At 38.4% G+C, this 21,867-nt stretch overlaps 1 protein-coding gene across 37 annotated transcripts in view; it reads left to right on the top strand.

Annotated features, from left to right (window-relative positions):
* The window catches only part of CLASP2 (cytoplasmic linker associated protein 2), a 145,034-nt gene that overhangs the window by 41,298 nt on the left and 81,869 nt on the right, over positions 1-21,867 (top strand). For 34 of the 37 annotated variants that reach the window (XM_031059614.1, XM_031059620.1, XM_031059618.1 and 31 more), the window contains one exon: positions 15,525-15,671. In XM_031059614.1, the coding sequence (XP_030915474.1) occupies positions 15,525-15,671 (147 nt within the window). Of the gene's footprint in view, positions 1-14,813; positions 15,021-15,524; positions 15,672-21,867 lie in introns of those variants that run through there. The other 3 variants (XM_031059624.1, XM_031059626.1, XM_031059616.1) reach the window with 1 other exon arrangement.

The following is a 21,867-nucleotide window of genomic DNA, read 5'->3' as shown; positions in this document are numbered from 1 at the left end:
TTCCGCCTGAGCCGGGCGCTGGGCGATGGATGCTACGTGCAGCCGCCAGAGAGTACCGGGACACCGAGCGTGGCCGTTCCAGCCCTTCTTGGGATTTTAACCGTGCCTGGGTTTCTGGGATGGCCCGTGATCTCAATTATTTACTACTGTGGCCGATTCCGATGTGCATTTTTGTGTTGGCGTTGTGTTTACCCCTCTCGCCTCTGTGTTACTTGTATTGGCCACCTCTGCAAGATAAGGCGGAATTTACTATCTGCTTTGTAAACAAGCGGATGTTAACCTGCCCTGTTATGTGAAGAAATTGATACTTATTGGGCATAGCCATAAAAGAAGAGCCTTGCTGCTAGAGCTGGGGATGTATATTTAATAAAGACGTGGGATGTTACTACGTTTCCTTCACTGCACAGTGTATTGTTACACAAACCAATGGAAAGTAGGTCAGTAAAGCAATACAGACTATATGGTTGTGTTTTCTTTAAAAACTAGTCTCATATTTTATCTTTAGGACACCCCTTGGATTTGTGTCAACCAGGTTCTCTGAGCTTAATACCTTGATGACTTTCTATATATGCATTATTATTTTTAGAGAGACTTGAGGCACGTTCATTGGGCTTGCAGCAAGTTTAGGGATGAGGTAGGATGGCTGTGCTTTCACAAGTGACGATATATGCAGATTTGCATAAAAAAGATGGTTTATAAAGATCACAAATTAAGATTCAATCTTTTATCTGAATTTGCTGAAACAGTAGTTGGAAGAATCCTGGGAAAGACTCTTTATTGAGGCAACCTGAAATGCGTGTTTTTCACTTAGTTCTTTCAAATGCCAGAGACCGAAAGAGATAATGATTGTGACCAGAGCAGTGAAATTATGTCTGGACTGTACAGTCTGAAAAAAAATAAGGGTGGTTCTCTGATGTTTGTATTTTTCTCATTTGCAAGGTGCAAGGGAAGTCATGGTCTCTCTAGAACTGAATAAGTACCAAGCTCACTCTTGCTGAGATTTTTTTTTTTCTTGGAAATGTTTTTCTTCATCTTTGTTTCCTTCCTGTGAGGCAGCACAGTTCTCCATGGTGTAAACACGAATTGTGGTAACTTGCAGATTAAGAATACAAGTTGTGGCATGTTAAGAAATAGCTGCATTCTCTAGGCAAAGCTGTAGGATTTTTGTCATTCTGTAATGGTCGAGGTTTATAAAGTGAGGGTGGTTGTGGAGCTCTTTTCTGTATAATTTAATTCGTCATTAACAAAGGCACTAAGAACAAAGTACTGTTCAGGCAGTCAGCTGACATTCTGTGTAGGAGCTTTGAGCAATAATGCCAGATACAATTAACAGTGTGTAGGATGATTATGTAGCTGTTGGTCTCTCTTAAAACTACTGCTTACCACATTTACAAGGAATTCAGTCTTCTGATGTTGTGTTACGAAACTGCAAGGGAAAACAAAACCTTAGTTACTGTTAAGAAAACTTCTTAATCTTTTCTTCTAAATTAAATGATGGTTTGGCTGTGGTCTTTTGTTTTGCAAATATCCTGTATATCCTTGTAATATATGCAACATAGAAGAAAATGTTTTAAGGTTAGTGATTCTGCAGCCTTTGAGCAATGTCTTTTCTCAGCAAAATGTCACTTTGTTGTGGCCAGTATGTATGTTCAACTTAATATTTGTGAGACTAGGCTGAAGGCACTGTGCACATACTCCAGAGAGCAGATTTTTTTACTTGTTTTATTTGGTTTGCTCACTTAATCGGCCTGGATTAAGTGAGCAGAGTGTGTTTGGAAATGCTATTTAGAAGTGGTAATGTCAATTTTATCTTGAATGCAAGACGTTGGCTTATTGGAACTTTATGGATTTTTTGTCCAGTTTTCTTGAACACAAGCAGAAATGTAAACAAAACATGATGCTTAGCAGTTGAATCTTAATCTGATTTCTCAAGTGAAGATTAAAGGGAAGAATCAGATTTTCTGTTTGCCCCCATGTTAACTGTCTCAAGTTCTCCAAGCTATTGCTGGAAGAATGTGGAGGGGGAAAAAATAATCCTGTGCTTGTGGCCTAGCAAACAAATGGACCATAACTTCTACTATAGTGAGTGCATGCCAGTGGGAAAGCACACGCTGCCTCAACCTTAAAGGCATTTCACATACTGGTGTGAGTGCGGGTCTGGGATTGCCCTGCAAGTTGTGGAGGCTGCTGAGGAAAGCCAGCCAGGAGCTGTTCCTCGCTCTGGTTTCCTTGTTCCTTGGGGAGGATAATGCATCTCTGCCATTATCCCTTGGTAACCAGATTAGGCTGCTGAGGAGGTGGCGGACGGAATCGCCATGTGCACATCGCGTTGTGCGCTCTCTCCAGGGTTTGTAGTTCAGCAGCTTCCCCTGGTGTTTCCTCACCTTTTTGGCAGTCTGTGCTGTGTTGCCCTGTGATTTCATACATGAGGGACTCCCTTGGTCCCAGTTGAGCAAGGTAATTAGGATAAGGACAAAATTATCTGCCTAAAACTACAAATGGCCTTATGGGAAAGATCAGACATAGGTTTTCTTAAGATGTACTAAACATATTGCAGTACCAGACATAAGGTATTTGAGGGCTATCTAAAAGCATATAATCAGCTTTGTAAGAGGACATGTTTGGTACACACATTTGTTGCACTAGTGTATACTAAGTATACTGTTTTGTGTCATATAATGAATAAGCACTTTGTTATTTATAAGTGTATTTTTATGTAAATGGCATACAATGTAATGATGTTTTGTGACTTTAAGCACTTGTCAGATTTTAGATGATAAAGCATATGTGACTGGTTTATAAATAGAAATTATCCTTCTATCTTACTGCATATGCATATCAAATTTTGTGTTTTGTCTTTCAAAATACTTGATTAATATATGCATGGTCCTAAAGCATGAGAACAATTATCTTCCATTCCCTGATGTTCTTCTGAGGGAAGGCTGTCTTCCTAAGTCTTTAATCTGATTAACTAGTTTCTGTGAAGTGTGGGTACAGTACAGCTTTAATATTTTACTTTTGACTCAAAAAGGGATTGGACATATTAAAGGCACAGAAGCTACAGTGATGTTTGAGACATTAGCTTGATTTAAAATATATGTTATTTTAGTGCATGTGGATTTCTGAGGTGTATTTCTGATTTCTCTTATCCTCTGGTAGGAGACTTTTTAAGTCAACAGAATCCTGCGAATGATGATAATAAAGCAATTGCTACACTGGCCTACAAATTGGCCAGGCTGTGACTGTGGTGCTTCGTACCATTCAGAGCTGTCTCCTGGGTGTGGGAATATAAAGAGTAGCAGAAGTTTTTGTGTGGGATAGAAGTGTATCACTTATTCCCTTTTCTGTTCTTGTTTGGGCCTCTGTTTTCTTTACCATGCTGACCACACCTGCAGTGGTGTGGTGTCCTTTTCCTGGACTATGAAAGGATTATGCAGTCCTTTTCCTGTAGTTGCTCCCCACCACTCCTCCTCTGTTATTAGCAGTTGGTGGGCACATGGTTTGGGACATGGTTTGGGACATGGCTGTGCCTGAGAGAGCAAGGACAGATACCGTGAGCTGCAGTGTGATTTCTGTTCCGAACCAGTGCAAAGCTTCTTTTCACAGCAAGGTCATATGCTATTCCCAGTGATTAACATAGATTCTGAGTTGTGTTTTGTCTGTAGAGTGCAAGTACTGTTGCTAACAGCAGTAAAAGAACAGTGGGAAAGTGTAGCAGCTGAGTGGGAGAGGGAGGGAATGTGTAAACAAGCCAAGGGCTGTATGAAAAGATGGAGAGAGAGAGCGGATGAATACAGCAAGGTTCAAGAGTGATGTGAATAGAAAAAATAATTCAAGGTGCAACTCAGAGCATTTTTTATTTAAAAAACAGAGCTGCAAACATATGACAGACACAGTTGTTTTCTCAAAACCAGCACAGCTTCTAGAATGATAAGTGCACCTGGTTTTTTTTATATATTCTAGGGTAATATAACTACAAGTTTTGTCTTTCTGTTTCTAAATGACATTTTCAAAATGTCAAGGAATTTTGTGGGTAGTGGTGGTTGTTGTTGTTTTCATTAAACATGAAACATGAGTTCACAAAAAAGATTTCCAGATAGGTTTAATCTATCATCCAAAAGTGTTGGAGTGCTGGAGTCAGTTTTTATTAGCTTTTTAGAACAAGTTACATAATTTAAAAAAAAATTATTTTGGTATTTTCTGTTATATCTGCATGGTTTTGATTATTGTTTGGTGGTTATTTGGTAGGGGTTTTTTTATTTTAATTATTTTTAAAGTACATTTTGGAAAAAACAAACAAACAAAAAAACCCATTAAAATTATGAACAGCCGCAGGAGAAATTTAAGGCCTACTAAGGGTTTCCTTTCATAGATGTTGCACAAATCTTCCACTCGACTGATTGGATATTTGCCTTGCAGGGTTTATTTTCATCTTTGTTATCTATGAAATACCAGGAGTATTTCCTTACTGTTACATGTTATTTTTAATAAATACTGATGAGCAAGTAAGCTACGTTTGGATCATTTCAATGTCTGAAATACCTTCAGAGGTGAAGGGTCTCCTGTAGTATTGACCTGAATCAGAAATTCCATTCTGTGTATTGTATTTATAAAAGCATCTTAGTTTTAAAGACTTGTGGTTTGGATTTTGTCTGCTTTCTTTGCCCAGCTCGTTCATCAAAATACACTTTCATGGCAAGAGCTGGAAAGAGCAGTCAATAACTTGAAAATAACTTGAAGCCTTTTGAAAACCAGCTGTGTATGTAGACTCTTAGAAGAAGTAACTACAATTTAAAACTCACAGGAATTTCCCAGCTATATGGAGTGTAGACAACAAGATTTTCATGGTACCAGGGTTCTTCTGGTACCTCTTCATGTGTATTTAATTGATGTGAAAATTCTTCTGTTCAACTGAGAAACACTTAAAAGCCCTCAAACTTATGGATAGTTGGAGCCTGAGGAAAGGTGAGAAGGGCTGGAGTTGTAGAGCAATAGCTCTTAAAAGCCTACAGGAAAACCTTACTTTCTTCAAATTAGATCTTTTTGCTTTCATTAGATGTCAGGAGCTGCATGGTGTTCCATGATTGCCTAGGCAATGAGCATGAGTAGATTTCTATTTGACAAAAAATCCTTTTATCATTATGGATTGTTTTGTTTGTTGACCTGATAAAAGTTCTTTGGTCAGTGAACTTAGACAGTGTGAGGTTGGCTATTGAACTTAAAAGGTCAAACTTCCTACAGTTCTCTGTGGGTTGGTTTTGTTTAAAATTTCTTAGCACTGTCGAGTTGATTTTTATAAACTCATTAGAAACACTGCAAGAAACAGTCTCTGTATATTATTTGGGGGTTGGATCATGTTCCTACAAAATCAGAGAAATGGCAACTACTAAAGCTGGCTAGCCATATACCAAGCACTTCAGATTTTCCAGATCTGGTGTGAGTTTTTTAGCTTCTGGGGTGCAGGTGGATGAGAGGCAGGACATGAGTTGGCAATGTGGGCTTGCAGCCCTAAAACCCAGTTCTGTCCTGAGCTGTATCAAAAGCAGAGTGGTTAGCAGGGCAAGGGAGGTGATCTGTTCAGTGAGTTCACAGGAGGCCACAGAGATGATCAGAGGGCTGGGGCACCCCTGCTGTGAAGACAAGCTGAGAAAATTGGGATTGTTCAGCCCTGAGCAGAGGAGGCTCCAGGGAGACCTCACAGCACCTTCCTGTGCCTGAAGGGGGCCTACGGAAAAGCTGAAGAGGGGTATTTTACTAAGGCATGGTGGAATGGCTTTAAACTGAAAAAGGTATATTTAGACTAGAAATTCTTCACTTGAGGTGGTGAGCCACTGGAGTAGGCTGCCCAGAGAAGTTGTGAATGCCTCATCCCTGGAGGAATTCACTGCCAGGTTGGGTAGAGCTCTGAGCAGCCTGGTCTAGTGAAAGGTGTCCCTGCCCATGGCAGGAGGGTTGGAACTAGATGGTCTTTAAGGTCCCTTAAACCCAGACCATTTTATGATTCTATGTTAAGAAGGCCAGTTTGAGGAGAGTTGGGCCTCTTAAAACCACCAGTTTTATTACCCACAAGTGAACTGGCAGCATTGAGTGTAAGAGAAAGATAATTTGCCATATTTTCTTAATTTCTACTTCTGACTGTGTAAGGCAGAGATCAGGTGGATCGGTGAGCCAAAAGGCCATTAGCAACCCCTTTCATTCTGTGCTGTGGTGTGCATGTTTTCATGTGCAAATACGAATGTGTAATTCCTAAGCTACATGGATCTAAAATGCAGAAAAATAAACTTCTCAATATTTTATCTACTGTGTGCTCATATTGCCCTTTCTGTTTCTAGGGTCTATGTTTTGTTTGTCAATCTGCCTTGATGTTTTACATTTTCAACATGCAAGTGGAGTTGAACATGCAGAAATAGGCCACACTAAAAACTAATGCAAATGTTAGCTGCTGTCATCATCTCTGTGATGGTAGACTTACATTTGTTACTGTCACGCTCTAATAGTAAATCCCAGTTTAAGCTCCCTGTTTGTAAACCTTCTCATTGACGTTGCATATATCCAGTGCCTCTTCCCTATCCCATATACTTGTGATATAGATAAAGATGAATAAACACAGTACTTATGGGTGCCTCTCTTACCCTTGCTGTGATGTAATTGATAGTTTGAAAATTCAAGTCACTAAGCCCAGGTGCTTCTGTGTCACTGAATTAAGTACTGGAAATGTCCTGAATTGAACAGTTTCTCAATGGATATCAGTTGTTTGACTTAGCTGCTGATAGGTAAATATGGTGGTTCTTTTTGCTACTTTTCTGAACTTGCATACATCAATAATGCTAGGCATATTATTGCAGTTTATGGATAGTGGTTTCTAGATAAAGCCCACTTTAGTGATAAATATATTGGTTTTAAAATATGTCATTAGATTCACTGAAGAAAATGCTGGTGCTGTTGAGTTGGATACTTTATGTATAAGCAAAAGGAATTTATGAAGAAAAAAAATAAGATTACTTCTGGAGATTAAATAATAAAGATAGAAATTAAAGCAGGCCTACTGAGCAAAGACTGGCTGTTAGCTTACAGAATATTTTAAATGCAAATAGTGGAGTTGATACTTCAAGAAGATACTTGAAGTGGCAGTTTTTTAAAGGGCAGCTTAAGCAAATGAATGAAGGGTTTGGCCACAAGTGAGGACTGAATTCAGAAGGGCTTCAACAGTTAAATAAACCATCACTTCTGATAGAAATTAGGAGTGTTTATGTAAAGTGGCTCACAAAAAATTACCCGACATCAAGTAACAGTTCTGTTAGGGCTTTTTCTTTTTCTTTCTTTTTTCCCCCCACGTTTTAAAGTGAATTACCTGCTTTTATTTTAATCAGTGTCTGGATAGGGAAACTCTCTGAGGGAGTAGTCACTCATTTAGCAGAAATCTTGAGTGCTCCAGAAGTTACTGTCTTTCTCAGCTTTAATTCTGGTATTTCATAAGAGAGCACAACATTTGTGCTGTGGTAGGCATGTTTTACTTTGTGCTAAAATAGGATTATCCCATCAGTTTCTGTGTTACAGCTAGTGATTCAAGCTGTGTGTTTAAAATGGCAAAAACTTTCAGTCTTTGATTTCTTATGTAAGGCAGGTCTGTGTCCTTCTACACCTTTTTGCCTTCCCCCTGCCTAAAAGGCACCTGACTTGTTAATGCTGGACATAGTGTAGTGTGGTCAAAATAGCATGGCCTAGGGCAATAACATAGTCCAGATGTTGAAGAACAATAATATTATGTAGCTTTGTTTTCAGCCTTGCTGTTTTGTCTTGAATCCTATTTTAGAAGCTGACCTTGTCATGAATTCTGGAGAACCTCATTAGCTTTCTCTTCCCCTTTTACTGAGAAAATTGTGTGTTTGCTAATAGGTTGTAGACTATTAAGTGTTGATTCAGAAGGCCATTGAATGTGCCTCAGGAAGGATGTAAAGACAGGGAAATTGATGATTTTTGAAGTACAGTGATACTAACGGCATCTTCAGTTTTCAGTAAATTTGCTGGGAAATGTTCAGTAACATTTGGGAAATGTTGCACTTTTGTAACAGAAGGAAGTCCAATTGCAAGAATTTAGGAAGGACTAAATTATTTATTAATTAATTTAAATATGTGGACTATGGTAATTTTACAGATATTGAAAAAATGCAAAATATGGCAAGATTTGCAGAAACTGTCTTAAACTTTAATAGGTAAAAATTAGAAAAGTACTTGGGTTTACAGGAGATATTCTAGAGCTAGAAATGGGAATGAAGCTTTACATGGGAGCAAAATTAGCTCAGTTGCTTATTTGAGCTTATTGCAGCTTTATTTGAAACTTGTAGTTAAGTCTTGTCTTTCATCCAGACAGTAGTAAGATAAACTGTAAAACTAACTTTTCTATGGGGTTAGGAAAATAATACTGGGGATATGTTAAATTTTTTTGAATTAATCTTTTTTTAACATAGTCCTTCATGAAACTGTGGAGCAGAATAGATAAACTACTAATGTCTTTGGAATAGGCCTGTATTACATGTGGATAATTATTTTGGCATGTGCCATTGCCACTCCTAAATATTTCTTTTTTTAAATGTTTGTTACGTCTAGTATTTTCTTTGTCATTTTCCTTCTTTTATTTTGTCCTATTCATTGAGGGTCATATTTTAAAAGAGATCAAATGCATACAGCAGAAGAGATCAATGCATACAGCTTCCCCCAAAAGTAGGTGTGAGCCTCTTTCAGTGCTGTAACTGATTGATGGACTGTAGGAGCTGTATTTGCTTTGCTTGTTGAAAAATTAGGGGAACTTTATTAAAATTTGAGATCAGCTCAACAGCAAAATTTAACTGATAAATATTTGCCTTATTCCTGTTACTGACTCTTGCTCCTCTTACTTGCTGCCTTTTTGATTCTTTTTTTTTTTTTTTGAAGACCCCAGTTCACTGGAACTGTCTGAAAAAATAACATGTGAAAGAATATAAGTTTATATACATGTAAGAACTTTGGGGTTTTTTTGAACCAGGTTTTGTTGTTCTATAAACACCGTTCTCATTGGTATTTTTTTATCTCGTCCATCCCCTGTGAGGTTACTGCAGAAAAAGAAGTCTCTTCTGGTAGGAGTTTGAGATTTTGTTGGTGAGCATCAGCATGTATTGCACAGAAGAGAACCAGTTGCCAGCATTATCATTGGTACAGTTGCTTCGTTCAGGAAGGCAAAGAGGAGCAGAGGAGGTAACATGAAGTAAAGTTAAATCCATCAGTTAATGGCCTCACATTACTTCTGTGCCTCCACTATTGCCCCAGGAAGAGCCATGCTCCATCACTGTGGGAAGTGGGCTTTTGTTTGAGCATGAGAATTTGTCTCCCAGTGGTTTAGGAGCCCAAGACATGCTGTGGCACGGGGAGAATGCCAAGGAATGATCCTTTATGATAGATCTGAAGCTTCTTATGTGCAATTCATCAGTCCAGCTGTAGGTGTCTGGTGTCGCCACAGGCCCCCAGCCTGGTAATAATTAGCATTGACTCCATGATTCTCAGCAGGCTGATCAATCACTTCATTATTCTATACTTATTAAGAAACTCGTTGCCCTTACAGACAGTCACGATGCAGGTGGACCCAACTGGCCCGTCCATCTAAACACATCACCATTGGCCAATTAAGAAACCACCCTTTGGTAAACAAATCTCCATAACACATTCCATATGAAAACAGGTGCAGCAAGTGAAGATAAGAATTGTTTCTCATTCTTTTCTCTGGTCTTCTCAACAGCCTTCACCAGGACAATGCCTGGGAAAGTTGTGCCTGTTGCTCTCTATAGGCAGAGAGCTGCTGCCACAGTCTGGTGCCATTGGAGGTGCCTTGCAGGATCCTCAGTAGCCAGGCGGAGCGAGCGGGTGTGACACAAGAACTGCAAGAGATCTGTGGCCTTCTGGAATGTCAGCTGGCCGCCAGACAGGATGCCCAGGACTGTCAAAACTGGTTTTAGATGACTATGCTTAGGCAAATGAATCCTGTCCTTTGTGTCAGGACAAACAGATTTGGACTGTATGACATGCCTGATGTGTAAGGGATAAAGTTCTCACTCAATGATGTGGGGCACTGGCTTGAAGTATGGATTAGAGAGATCAGCTAACTTGATGCATGTGTAGTGCTTGCGGCTTCATTTTCATGCTTGACAGAAGTTGTTGTAGGCCACACCAGTTCATCTGGAATTGAGCTAATGATCCAGTCCCAGATGTTCCAAGTAATTGATGCAATCTATGTTTATAAGTCACGGAAGGGAGACTGGCAGTGGGTGTCTTGGTAGGCACAGAATCGGGGAGTGACTGGGAAATTTAAGAGCTCATCTACTTGGGGTTTTTCTGCTTAGGCAGGATTTTGCAGTTGTCTTCATAAATATTTTGTGGTGTGAAAGAGGAAGTGTTAACAGTAGGTAAAAACCAGTATTTGTTGGCAAAGCTTATAATAATCAGTTATTGAAGTAAAATTGATACAAATGTTTTGAACAAAGTGAGTTTAAAAGCATTTTATTAAATATGTAAATATTAAGTATACTGTGTTCTCTAGTTTGACTCTTGTCAGTCTACAGTAAAATACTGCAAGTTGGTATTTACAACCCTAGTTGTGTTAGATATGTAAGATATTGCTACTGAAAACAGTATCTGGATTTGCCTTTATTGCCAGCTTTAGTTAAGTTTTACTGCAGGGGATCCAGTTTTTTCACCTTCATGGTGTCACTTGAGGATCTCCTTTAAGTCAGTTAACTTTTGATTTCCTGCTGCTGAGTAGCACAGATAGAATATAGATCTTGTAGTTGTACTGCTGTGTAGGTGATACTGTGTTTTATTTTTCTGTTATTGACTATGACTGACAAAATGTTAGATACCGGAATGTCACATTAGTTATACGAATCTTCAGACCAGCTAAGGTGGAGGCTTGAGTTGCAGTAACAATAAATGTATTCTAATTTAATCTTTTTGAAAATGAAATTTTTTTTCCTCTGGATATGAAAAACTTTAGATTTCTCCCTAGATTCTCTTTGTCATTGAATATATCTTTATGTTTACTGGATACATAATTACCTTTACTGCTGTATAGGCAAATCACAGTAAGTAGATTGTTCTGGAGTTTAAAATATTGGGAGTACTAGAATATTCTTTGAATATCAAGTTTCATTATAAATGTTTATGCTTTGATCTCTCTGAATACTTCAGAAAACATACACTACATATTTGTGATCTGGCCCCCAAGAGTAATGCTACAAGGAAGATAGCACATATATTTTGGTTATTTTTAGTTCAAATGACATAGTTTGTTTCTTAAGAGTTTTAGTGTTTAATGCTCTGGAATAGTTCAAGTTTTGGTCTGTCTGCATGCATTTAATCTTCAAATAACTTCAGTAAATCATAAGGTCTGAAAGTGTAGTAGACTTTGGGTTCTGATGTGTCCTGCAGGTTGATTTGGTGGGCCTTTTACTGGAAAGATTTCTTAGACAGCTCTTCAGAGGTTTTGTAGAAATGCACAGCAGTTCGTTGATAGCAGTTCATTTGGTGCACTGTACCTGCAGAGCATCCCCTATGGGCAGATATCTGCCCTCCATTAGAAGAGAAAACTTCTAATGCTCACATTTTGAATCCTGAGTTCCTAGCTTTGGGAAGATAAAAACAACCTTTTCTTGAATTTTTTCTTCCCCTGCTTTGAAGTTGCTCATCTGGAAGAGAGCTCGTACCAGAGTGAGAGCATTTGTTGCTCATCAGGTTTCTTCAGGAGTTTTTGGCAGTACGAGATTCCATGCTCTTCTCTGTGTGGTGTGCTTACCTCCAAAACTCCTTATGCACTGTGGTTTAAAATACTGCATATCAAGTACAAGAACATGTTGTGGGATTTAACTGAGGCTCAGTGTCTTTAATTTATTGTGTTTTGCCTTTAATATGTTCTGTGGGTTGCTAGCAATTCATACAGCTTTTTATATTTGGTACCTTGGAGCTTTGTTTTAAAACACTGTTTGGATAATGCTTTCTCAGCTGTCAGGTCTATTTGCATACGTTAAATTTGATACTCTGAAAGTGTTAAAATGACCTAGAATGAAAATTATCCAGCCATTTTAGAATGAAAAAGGTTTGCATCTATTAGATGGCTTTGTTTTGAAATACCAGTTACATTTAGGCTTTTATGACTTCCGTTATAGAGATATATTTTGCTTGTAGACTGCATTAAACTAACATTAGAGGCACAGTTTGATACTGAAATATAGTGATCCCCATGCTCTGTGTGTTGGCTGTCAGGAGCTCCATGCCTGCTCCTTTGGCCAGCCAAAGGCACGTAGTAAAGCCAGATTGAGCAGAACTGCTCCTTGATTATGCCCTGGGGAGCAACAGTTACAACTGGAGCTGGGCTTATCCATGTTGAAGTACGTGGAAATGCTTTTACAGGAGCTACCAGCAAGTGGATCATTGCAGATGAGTGAGAGCACATGGAAGGTGCATTGTAGGGGAAGCAAGTATTGTGCTCTGTTTTCATGAAGTGCTGTAAATACAGACTTCAGGTTTTGGATCTTTACAGTGTAAGGCATATTTCTGAAAATGGAATGTCCCTAAAGATTACTCAGGATTTTGATGGTAAATCCTAGGGAAGTAAAAGTGTAAAGGCCTAAAAGGGTGGGGAAAACCTCTGGTTTCTTTAAAAGACAGTATGAAAATTTCCTGCTTATGTTTATTTTAAAAAATAAACAAATCCAGAACAAAAGAGGTTCAGCTGCATTATCACTTCACCGTTAATAGAATTCAAACAGATCCTTTTCAGCCATTAATTTTACATGCTTATGGTACTGTGCTGTTATTTGGAACACTTCAAGTAACTGCACAGCAATTTTTAATTTATTTTAACATAAACCGTGAAAAGTCTGGTTAAGAACACCCATGTATCAGTGGCTTCAATCAGTTCTGTGTATCTTAAGAAAAATAGGCATTTATTTTAAAAAGATGAGTTTTATGTGGACTGAAAAACTGCATAAAACTATTTCATAGTGTAGATTTTTAAGGCAGTGTTAACAATTGTTAAGATGTATGAAAAAATATTTTTAACTAGGCAAAGTAATTTGACAGTATTACCAAGAACATTATTTGATGTATCCTCTAATATACACAGCACATCAGTGGGTTGAAACATTTGCTTTTGCATTTTTTTTCTGGAATTCTGTTTGCACATTTTGGGGTTGAGCAGTAACTTCTAAAATTACCCATCTTTGATACTCCTTCATAATGAATTGTTTGGTAAAAATAAAATTATTTTATCTGAGTCACTGGTTCCCAAAGTACACAGTTGTTTGGGGTTGTCTAGATTTTTCTTGATTAGGAGATTTTGCATAAATGAGCAAATGCTCAGTTTCTGTTTTTAGGATTTTATTGCAAATAATTTTATTGTTTCAAAGGCTTGTGCAATATTTGCATATCAGTGCAGCATTGTACAGCTGTTAGGTAGTAGCATGAAAGTCTTGCCTGTTTCTTCATCAGATTTGAAAGTGCAGCAACAGAACCATTTTTATTTGCAAAGCCTGTTTTCACTTTTAGTCTGTTTTCATGATTCCATACTCACGTGTCAGTGTTGATCTGATCATGCAAGATATTTCTAATTTAAAATTACCTGTAATGCTGCAGGTATCCCAGATACGAACCCTTGCCATTTACCCTTCTGTGACAGTGTTTAAGTCATTTCACTTAATCTGGCCTTTGTGCTGGTGGTTTTCCTTGCTCTAATTCTTGATGTCTGGTTCTATTTAAGATAGTGAGAGTAAAAGCATCAGGAATCAAAATGTATTCTGGCTCAGCCCATATGCTGAGCTGGAGTGCTGTTTCCATGGCAACACACAGGACAGCGAGGGGGAAGGCTGATGCCTTTTCCTCCCATTCGGAGAGTTTACAGATCCAAACAATTACTCTTAGCAAGATCCACCTAAAAATCAGTGTTTATAGGAGAGGAGCAAGTAATGTTAATGCAAATTGGTAATATGCATCCATATTTTTCTTGTGATAGTTCGTTTCTTTGATCATGGAGATTCATTAGTGCAAAACACAGCTTTTGGCAAATGCTAGAAAAATGTGCTAACTATAGCAGCAGTGATGTTGGACATGTTAAATGCAGGGTGTTGTGACGTTCGATGGTGCTGCCAGTGCTGCTGGACAAAACCTTGCTATACCCTTTAATGTAAGCTGCCTTCCTCTGGGAGGCTACATTGTTAAATATAGTTGACATTTCCCTGGGAGCAAGTACTGAATTAGCAAAGGGTAAACAGTTAACCATTCCAGAGATGATGAAGTTTTGCAATGTTTTTTTTTTTACAAATGGCAGGTTTTAGAGCAGGTAATATGCTGAATTGGTCTTTCATTACTGTAGTGCAGCTGTGTCTCAGCCTCGCCCATTTTATTTATTATAGGAACCATAGGCTGGATGTTTTCTGTGCTCAAGCTTATAGATAAATCCTTCTTCCCTAAGTGGGTGGGGAAAACATTATGTTCTACTGTTGGAATATGTTGGGGTTCTTTTTAGGCACAGTATTTTGAATTGAGACTGTTTAGTCACTAGGCATGAATTTCTTTCATGATTAAAAATACACAAACCTGAAATTAGAGGAAAGAGGAGTGCAAGCCCTCTTTCTGAATATTGTCTGCCTGTCTAATTTTTTAAACGAAGGATTGGAATAGTGGCAAATACCATGTGTGGGAATGAATTTATTTGCATGGAGAATTTTCACCTTTTCCTCTGGCGTTGGCTCCCAGAAGATGATGTCACCTTGCAGCTCATTGGTTGTGCAGCACCTAGTGCAGGGAAGGGAGAGAAAGATGCCGGCACAAATCTCAGTGGTGGATCTTGGGTGTTTGCGAGCAGATTCTGATAGAATCTTTGATTAGTATTAAGAATTTACTGCATGTGGCCATGTGAGGTGCTGGGTCCGTCCTAGGGTGAGGGGATTGAAGAGCTATCAGAGGAATGAGGCGGCTGATCTGCAAGAGGATCTGTGATTGTAAGTTGAAAAATCTGGGTGGAAGGAAGGAGACAGGGAGTGCTAGTTAAACACATTGTGGGAGGATGTGTAGCAGAAAATGCATGCATGAGTGAAAGAAGGAAAAGGAGAAGCATTTTTCTTCGGTAGACTGGAATGATAAAAATTATATTAAGGACTTTCCTTTTGGGAAAATATTAAGAAATTATTAAAAACATTCGGTCTGTGCAAAGATATATTTCCTTTGTGGGAGTGGATGTGTAGGATTCATTTTTTTATGCTCAGTTCTAGTGTGGTAGTTATGAAGCTAAAATAATATTTTATAAGAACGTGAAATGTGGAAAATGCTGTTTATTTCCCATTGTCATTTTATTCCTAAATCAAAGACAGGACAAACTGATAAATACTTGTTTTTATTTATGCATTTTGTGAATTTCTGTGAAATGTGAAGGAAAATAGTTTGTTAGGAAATGAAAATACACCCATTCTAATAGCTCTATTTTTATTTAACATATCTTTTTCTAGACAAAAGCTTTGATGATGAAGAATCAGTGGATGGAAATAGGCCATCATCAGCTGCTTCAGCCTTCAAGGTTCCGGCACCTAAAAAGCCAGGAAATCCTTCAAACAGTGCAAGAAAGCCAGGATCAGCTGGTGGGCCTAAGGTTGGAGGTAATGTAAAGCTATTCAGATTCTAATCAGTGTTCCCAGAAACCTTGCCAGAGAGGCACAAAACAGAGAACTTTGGAAGGTGATGTTTAATTCATGACTGCAGTATTTTTGCAGAGCTGAGAACAAGTAAGGGACCCTGTTTTATGTAATTATTCATCTGGAAAGGTGTGTGCATATCTGTCTGTGAGTGTACGCTGAGCTTATAAAGGTCTCTGATATTATAAATAAAATTAATGTCTGGAGATACCATTTATGTTGATGAAAGGAAAAAAATACATGTATATGCATATATTTGTATGTGTCTCTCTGCTGGAATCCACACTGCACTTATTGTACATATAAATATCCTGTGAAATTCTGGAGAAGATCTCTGTAGATTAAATTTTTACTGTAGGTCTGCACTGCTTCACGTGGCTAGAAAGGATTAGCCATCACCCAGAGCCCTCATCAGAGGTGTGTGTTACATCTGGATGACTTTTATTATTATTCTTTTAACTGTCAGCATTGTGAAATTGGTTGTGAAAGATAAAAAAATAAGGGCCAAAACCCTTGGCAAGATTTTTTTGCATGGTGTAGCTTTAAAGCAGTGTATGAGAAATGCTTAGTAATTATGATCTTAGAACAGGGAAATCCGCATTTTTTTAGGGCGGGGGTAGTCTAACAAAAGCAACTGTTTACTGTTAAAGAAGTGGCTGCTTTTATGATGGTTCATGGACCCATTAAAAAAAACCCATAATTCTGTGAAAATACACTATGCTTCAGGTAAGGGTTTTTATGAATAAGTGATTCTTTTAGTAAGGGGTTTTTGTAAGAGTAATTTTTCCATGTTCCTATTCATGTAATCTCATATGTGATCTGCAAAGCAAATATAAAATTTGGAAGAACATATGCATGGCAAATAAACTGCCTTAAGTATTTTCACATTACTAAGATACAGCTGATGTTTTGAAAATTTATTGGTTTTCAATAGTAATCTTAAGAATTCCTAATAAATTGAAAAGATTTCCATAGGACTGCATCAACACTGTCATAGTGTGGCTGAGAATTGATAGAAATATATATCAGAATAGTATCAGAAAATACCACCTAGAAGACTCCATAAAGGAAATTATCTCATTGATATTTATTATTGTTGTTATTATTGCACATAGTAAGTGTTATAAATGAATAAATATAAATCAATAAATAATTATAATGTAATCTCTTTAACCTGAAGCATGGTGGTTTTTGCATGCAAGACTCACATACATAGTACCAGAACTGAATGCTTAGGATTCCTCTTTATTTCAATACAGGCTTTTAATAATATTTTACTAAATATAAACGGTTTTTAATGTATTTTTTTTACATGTAGGCTTTCACTTTACATGCTCTGCAGTAAAAACATGGAGATACAAGGTGAAGGGAGATAAGAACAGAATAACCACTCACTGATTTTTCAGTTTATCTAAAAATACAGTAGTAAAGCAGATTAAAACCCAAAAATTAGTACATTGTTTTTTCTCTTTTTCCTATATTGCCAAACTTAAATTAAAACTAAGCATGCCAAAACCAGAGTACTTTGGTCATTCCTTGCTTTATACCATCTCCTTTCAACTGAGGAAAAGATTGGGGGGTATTTACATACCCCTCTATTTCCCCTCTTTTTTTCATTCTGTAGGATGTCTGTAGTCAGAATTTTAATACATTATTCACAAATCCTGCATCTCCTAGCCTAATCAAGAACATTAGTGTAGATGCCAAATGTATTTCTTTAACAATAAGGTCACAGTCTCTACCAGAAGTGAGGAGTTTCCTATAATAATCTTCATATGAACAATGACACAAGGTCAGACAAGAGGCCTGGGCAGTCCACTGCCCTGTCCCATCTGACAGTGGTCAGAAACAACTGCTAGAGACATGTACAAGAACAGGAGAAGTGTCTAGAGGCACACTGTCATTATGGGACAAAATGCTGGTTTTAGAAACCTTTATTCCACAGAGAACCATGGTCTTTGGAGAGCCCAGTTAGGGCATCCTGTTCTGTTTATCCTAGCGACTTCCGGGATCTTTATGGCTACAACAAAACCTTGATGCTGTTTCACATCCAGTTTCTGTAGGATCTACTTTGCAGGTGCCTAAAGTACACCTGAGATTTTTCTCCAGCCTCAAAATTGCCATCTCTGTGGAGTACATTTATAGTTCTGGAAGTTGTTTGCTCTTGCTGATGTAGTAAGAATCTGCTGTATCCTACAGTCCCAAATCCTTGTGGTCTCCACTGCATTCCAAGTCAGTAGTCAGTGGGCGTGCCATTTCTCACCTTTTCCTCATAAGCACTGGATGAGTATTTCAGGATTTCACTGCTCACCTTGTGCTTCTGCCACCTGTTGGTCCTGCTTGTCCTTTTTCTCTGACTCTCAAATATCCATTAATCCATATTCAGAAGTTACAGTTCAGCCTTGGAGGAAGGAGCAGCTCCTTTAACTGTGTTTCTTTTTATTTCCCTTCCACAAAAATCTCCAAAGTCATGGAAGTGACCTGCAGTTGAAGCAAGTTTTTACTGCAGTTTCTCCTCTTCAGCTTTCTGTGACCAGGCAGAATTTAGTGCAGATAGAAATTGTGTTGAGCAAAGGCTGAGATTACTGCAAGTTCCATTCATTTAAACTGCCTTTTATATCTTAAAGGATCCCAGAGATCCTTTTGATAGGATGTTGCTTGACAAAGGTGTATTTTCCAGTGAGTTGTAGATGGCCAAGTACAGTTTTTTCCCCTGGGTCCAGAAAGGGTCTGAGGCTACCCTGTCTTGAGGCTAAGAAAATTGAACCCCTTAGTCGTGTCTCTGGCTTTCTTACCTGCTGACACCTGCTGAATTATACTTCAGATGCCTGTGTGCTTGTCTTTTCATTATATATGTCATGGAGATGGCTCTTAAGGAAGAAATGGGTAATTCCACCACTGCCCAGATATGCTGTTCAAGTGAAAGGACCCATCTGATATTCAAAAAAAAGAACTTCTCGCTGTTTTGGGCATTTTCCTTTTAATGTAGGAAATGTACTTTGGTGGCACTGGAAGTGCAACATCATTGTCCAGGAAGGCAGGTAAAACAGGTCTTATATGAGCAATAGCAGAGTCCTACTCAGCCTGGAATTCTCTTTCTTTGTGCTGGGAATGACTGTACCAGACATTTTCCTATTGGCAGTTGAGATGGGAAGGTTTGTAGAACTTGTGGATTTGCTGACAGGCATGATCAAGCCTACTGAATACAGCTTGCCAAAAAAGTACCAGATCAGGCAGCCGCAGTGGTTTCCCTGCCCTGGGAGTAAAGAATCCAGCAGGCTGTTTCTCCTCTGGCTTTTCTGCTTGGAGATGTTCACTGAGCTTCTTGTTAGTGATGAATGAGAAGTGATAGTCTTCCACTTAATGGGACAGTGCTTTGTTTGGCATATTTCTTATTCCACGGTCGATACACTTTGCCAAGTTAGACCTTTGCCAGCAAGCACACAGTTGATCTACTTACTTCTGATACACTTGCTCTCAGCTCTTCATTCAGGTGGTAGAGCCTCTGGAAATACCTCTTTGCTCTAAAGCCTTCTTATTACTGAGGATGTGCACTCTGTGTCCTGCCCTTGCAGAAATTGGATGCTCAAGGGCTTTTTCTTGGCAGCTTTTTAATGGTAAGGGACACCATAATTTACAGTAGAAAAGGGCTTGAGTTTATGTCAGCCAAATGAGCTATATTCCTCTCCCTGTGCTGTTCAAGATCTCTCATAGGTCTTTGGCAAGTTCTCTTGCAAATTTGAAAGCCCTGTTCCAAGTCTTCTAGGGAATTGCCTGCTTTGATACCATTTGGAAGCTTTATATAAGCTAAGTGTTAGTAGGAAACCTCAGGCTGCCTTAACAAGAAGTCTGGCATCCTCTCTTTTTCCAAAATGTCACTTTAGGTCAGTAGTCTTCAAAATGGGTTAAATGTAGAAATGGTGATTCTTCAAGAGAACCATATGGCCTTTGGAAGAAATGCTTGCTGATGAAATATAATCGTGACAGAAATTTCTGTTAAGTTTCTTTTGAATTTTTTTACAAAAACTTCTGTGAGGCTGGAGCATTAGTCTTAGTGTTATGGTATAATTTTTATCTGTATTTCATTGGGGTTTTTTAATCTTTAGTACATTGGTGGGCTGGCAATATTATGTATTGGTTATTGCTTTACACTGACAATTTTGTTACACTTTTTGATGCATCTAATGTATCTGTAGAAATCAAGTAACTGGAGAACGTGGTTGAACCAGGTGAACAGTTTGGCAATAGAAGGCTGTGAGCACTGTAGTGACACCATACATGAAGGAACTGTAGAAAGCTGTTTCCAGCTTTAGGAAATTTTAAGTTAGGTTTTTGTATCTGTCATTATGCTTTTTCCCCCTTCTCAATAAGACATACAGGTCTTTGTTGAAAAGTATTAAAATGGTGCTTATTTGCTTTTTTTGGCTTGATTTCCTAGCAGAAGACATTTTGAAGCCTTTAGAGGCTTTAGTAGGACAAAATTTAAATGAAAGGGCCCTGCATAAAGCAAGTGTGAGACTGAAAGATAGGTGAAATCTCAGCCAGTTGAAGTTAACTTCATTAGAACTAGGTGCTGTAGTTAAGAAACATTTGTGTTAGAAGTGCTTCTCTAATTGTGGAACTGTAAATACACAAGGTTAGTGAATGGACTTGAAACAAGATCGACTCCTGCTCACTGTATTGATTGCTTCCAGACTCAAGAGAGGTCTATGTTCACTTGTACAAAAACCAAAAGAATTCATAATAATCGATGCCCACAAGTTTGGTTTTTTTAATTTTGTATTCTGAAATCCATGAATATCTCCTCTGTTATTCTTGTTAGCCCTCATTAAGTGATTTCCAAAGTGCTCTATTTGTTGTGTAAAATAAACTAGGCTTTTTTGGTTTTCCTTGTTCTATCCTGGCCCTTTGTATGATGTAAAGCTGCTTTGAGGTAATATTAGTCAGCAAAGCACCCCTGACATTTTGTGGCACTTTGTTTCCTTTTTGATTTCCCGGTGGTGGTGAAATTCAAGGATTTTTCTTCAACATCCCAGCTAAGAGGTCTTTTTGTCATTCTGAGCAGCCTTAGAGATTAGCCTTGGGTATCAGAGTCTGAATCAGAGAATTTGTTACAGAATGCTTGTTTGCTTCCTTTTCCCCACAGTTAATGTCAATTAACTTCCATCCCAAGAGATCCTTGCCCATGGAATTGCTGGGTTGCAATCCTATGGTCATGAACTGCAACGATTTTAACCTTATACAGAGTTCAGGGAGGTAGGAGGACTTTCAGCTTTCCTGAAGTCCTCCTTTCCATGTTCTCTGAGAGTTACTGGATTTTGTTGTTGTTTATTCCCATGAATGGCACGTGAGGTTAGGGATCCCTTCCATAAGATCAGTCCTCTGTTCTCCTTGGACCCTTATAAATGGTTGTGCATTCTTGGGGTTTCCTGTGGTGTTTCCATTCCTGTAGCAAATACCTTCCTTTGCAGCTCTCTTCAGCTGGGGGATTGAAAAATCCACCTTAATAAGGCATCTGAATGAAAACAAACAAATATGATAAGTTATGAATATATATATATATATGTATACACACCTATACATATACCTTCAGAAAATATGTGTATGTGTCCATTACACTGTTCATTAGCCTCTCTGGTTTCTGTGTGTCACCCAAGTAATAGTTCATACTACCCTGTTTTTCACTAAATTTCTAGAAGTTTCAGTTAAATTGTAGGATTCATTATGTTGGTATAAGCATGATATTATATCAGACAGTCATTTCTCAAAAGGCTCATAGTTTGAAAGTCAGCTTGTAAATGGATAAAATAGGGAGAGAGTACCCGTGGAGCACAGAAGAGGTTTGGAGATAAAAGCACACCACAAGATGTAGCCCAGCCTGCTTGTGACATCTCTGCCTGGGGTTCTAGTCCCAGACATCCTACTGGCAATCATGGTTGTACCAGACAGTGATGAGGATAAGGAAGACAGCCCAGCCCTTGTTTAGCTGCTGACGCTGAGTACTGATTATTTGAAGCAATAGGAAGAGGAAGCGATTTGTATTTTCATATGAATTAAACTAGAAGAAAAAAGAGGAAGGAGGGAGGAGGAAAGTGGACTAAAGTCAGCTGACCCTGCTGCTTGGAGTCCTTAGGGACTGTGACTATGTTGGAGAGGAAGC

The sequence above is a fragment of the Geospiza fortis genome, unplaced genomic scaffold (genome assembly GCF_000277835.1).
Source record: "Geospiza fortis unplaced genomic scaffold, GeoFor_1.0 scaffold120, whole genome shotgun sequence".
In the NCBI taxonomy this organism is placed as follows: domain Eukaryota; kingdom Metazoa; phylum Chordata; class Aves; order Passeriformes; family Thraupidae; genus Geospiza; species Geospiza fortis.
The sequence above is the reverse complement of the archived record's forward strand: the minus strand, read 5'-3'. Positions and strand labels throughout refer to the sequence as shown.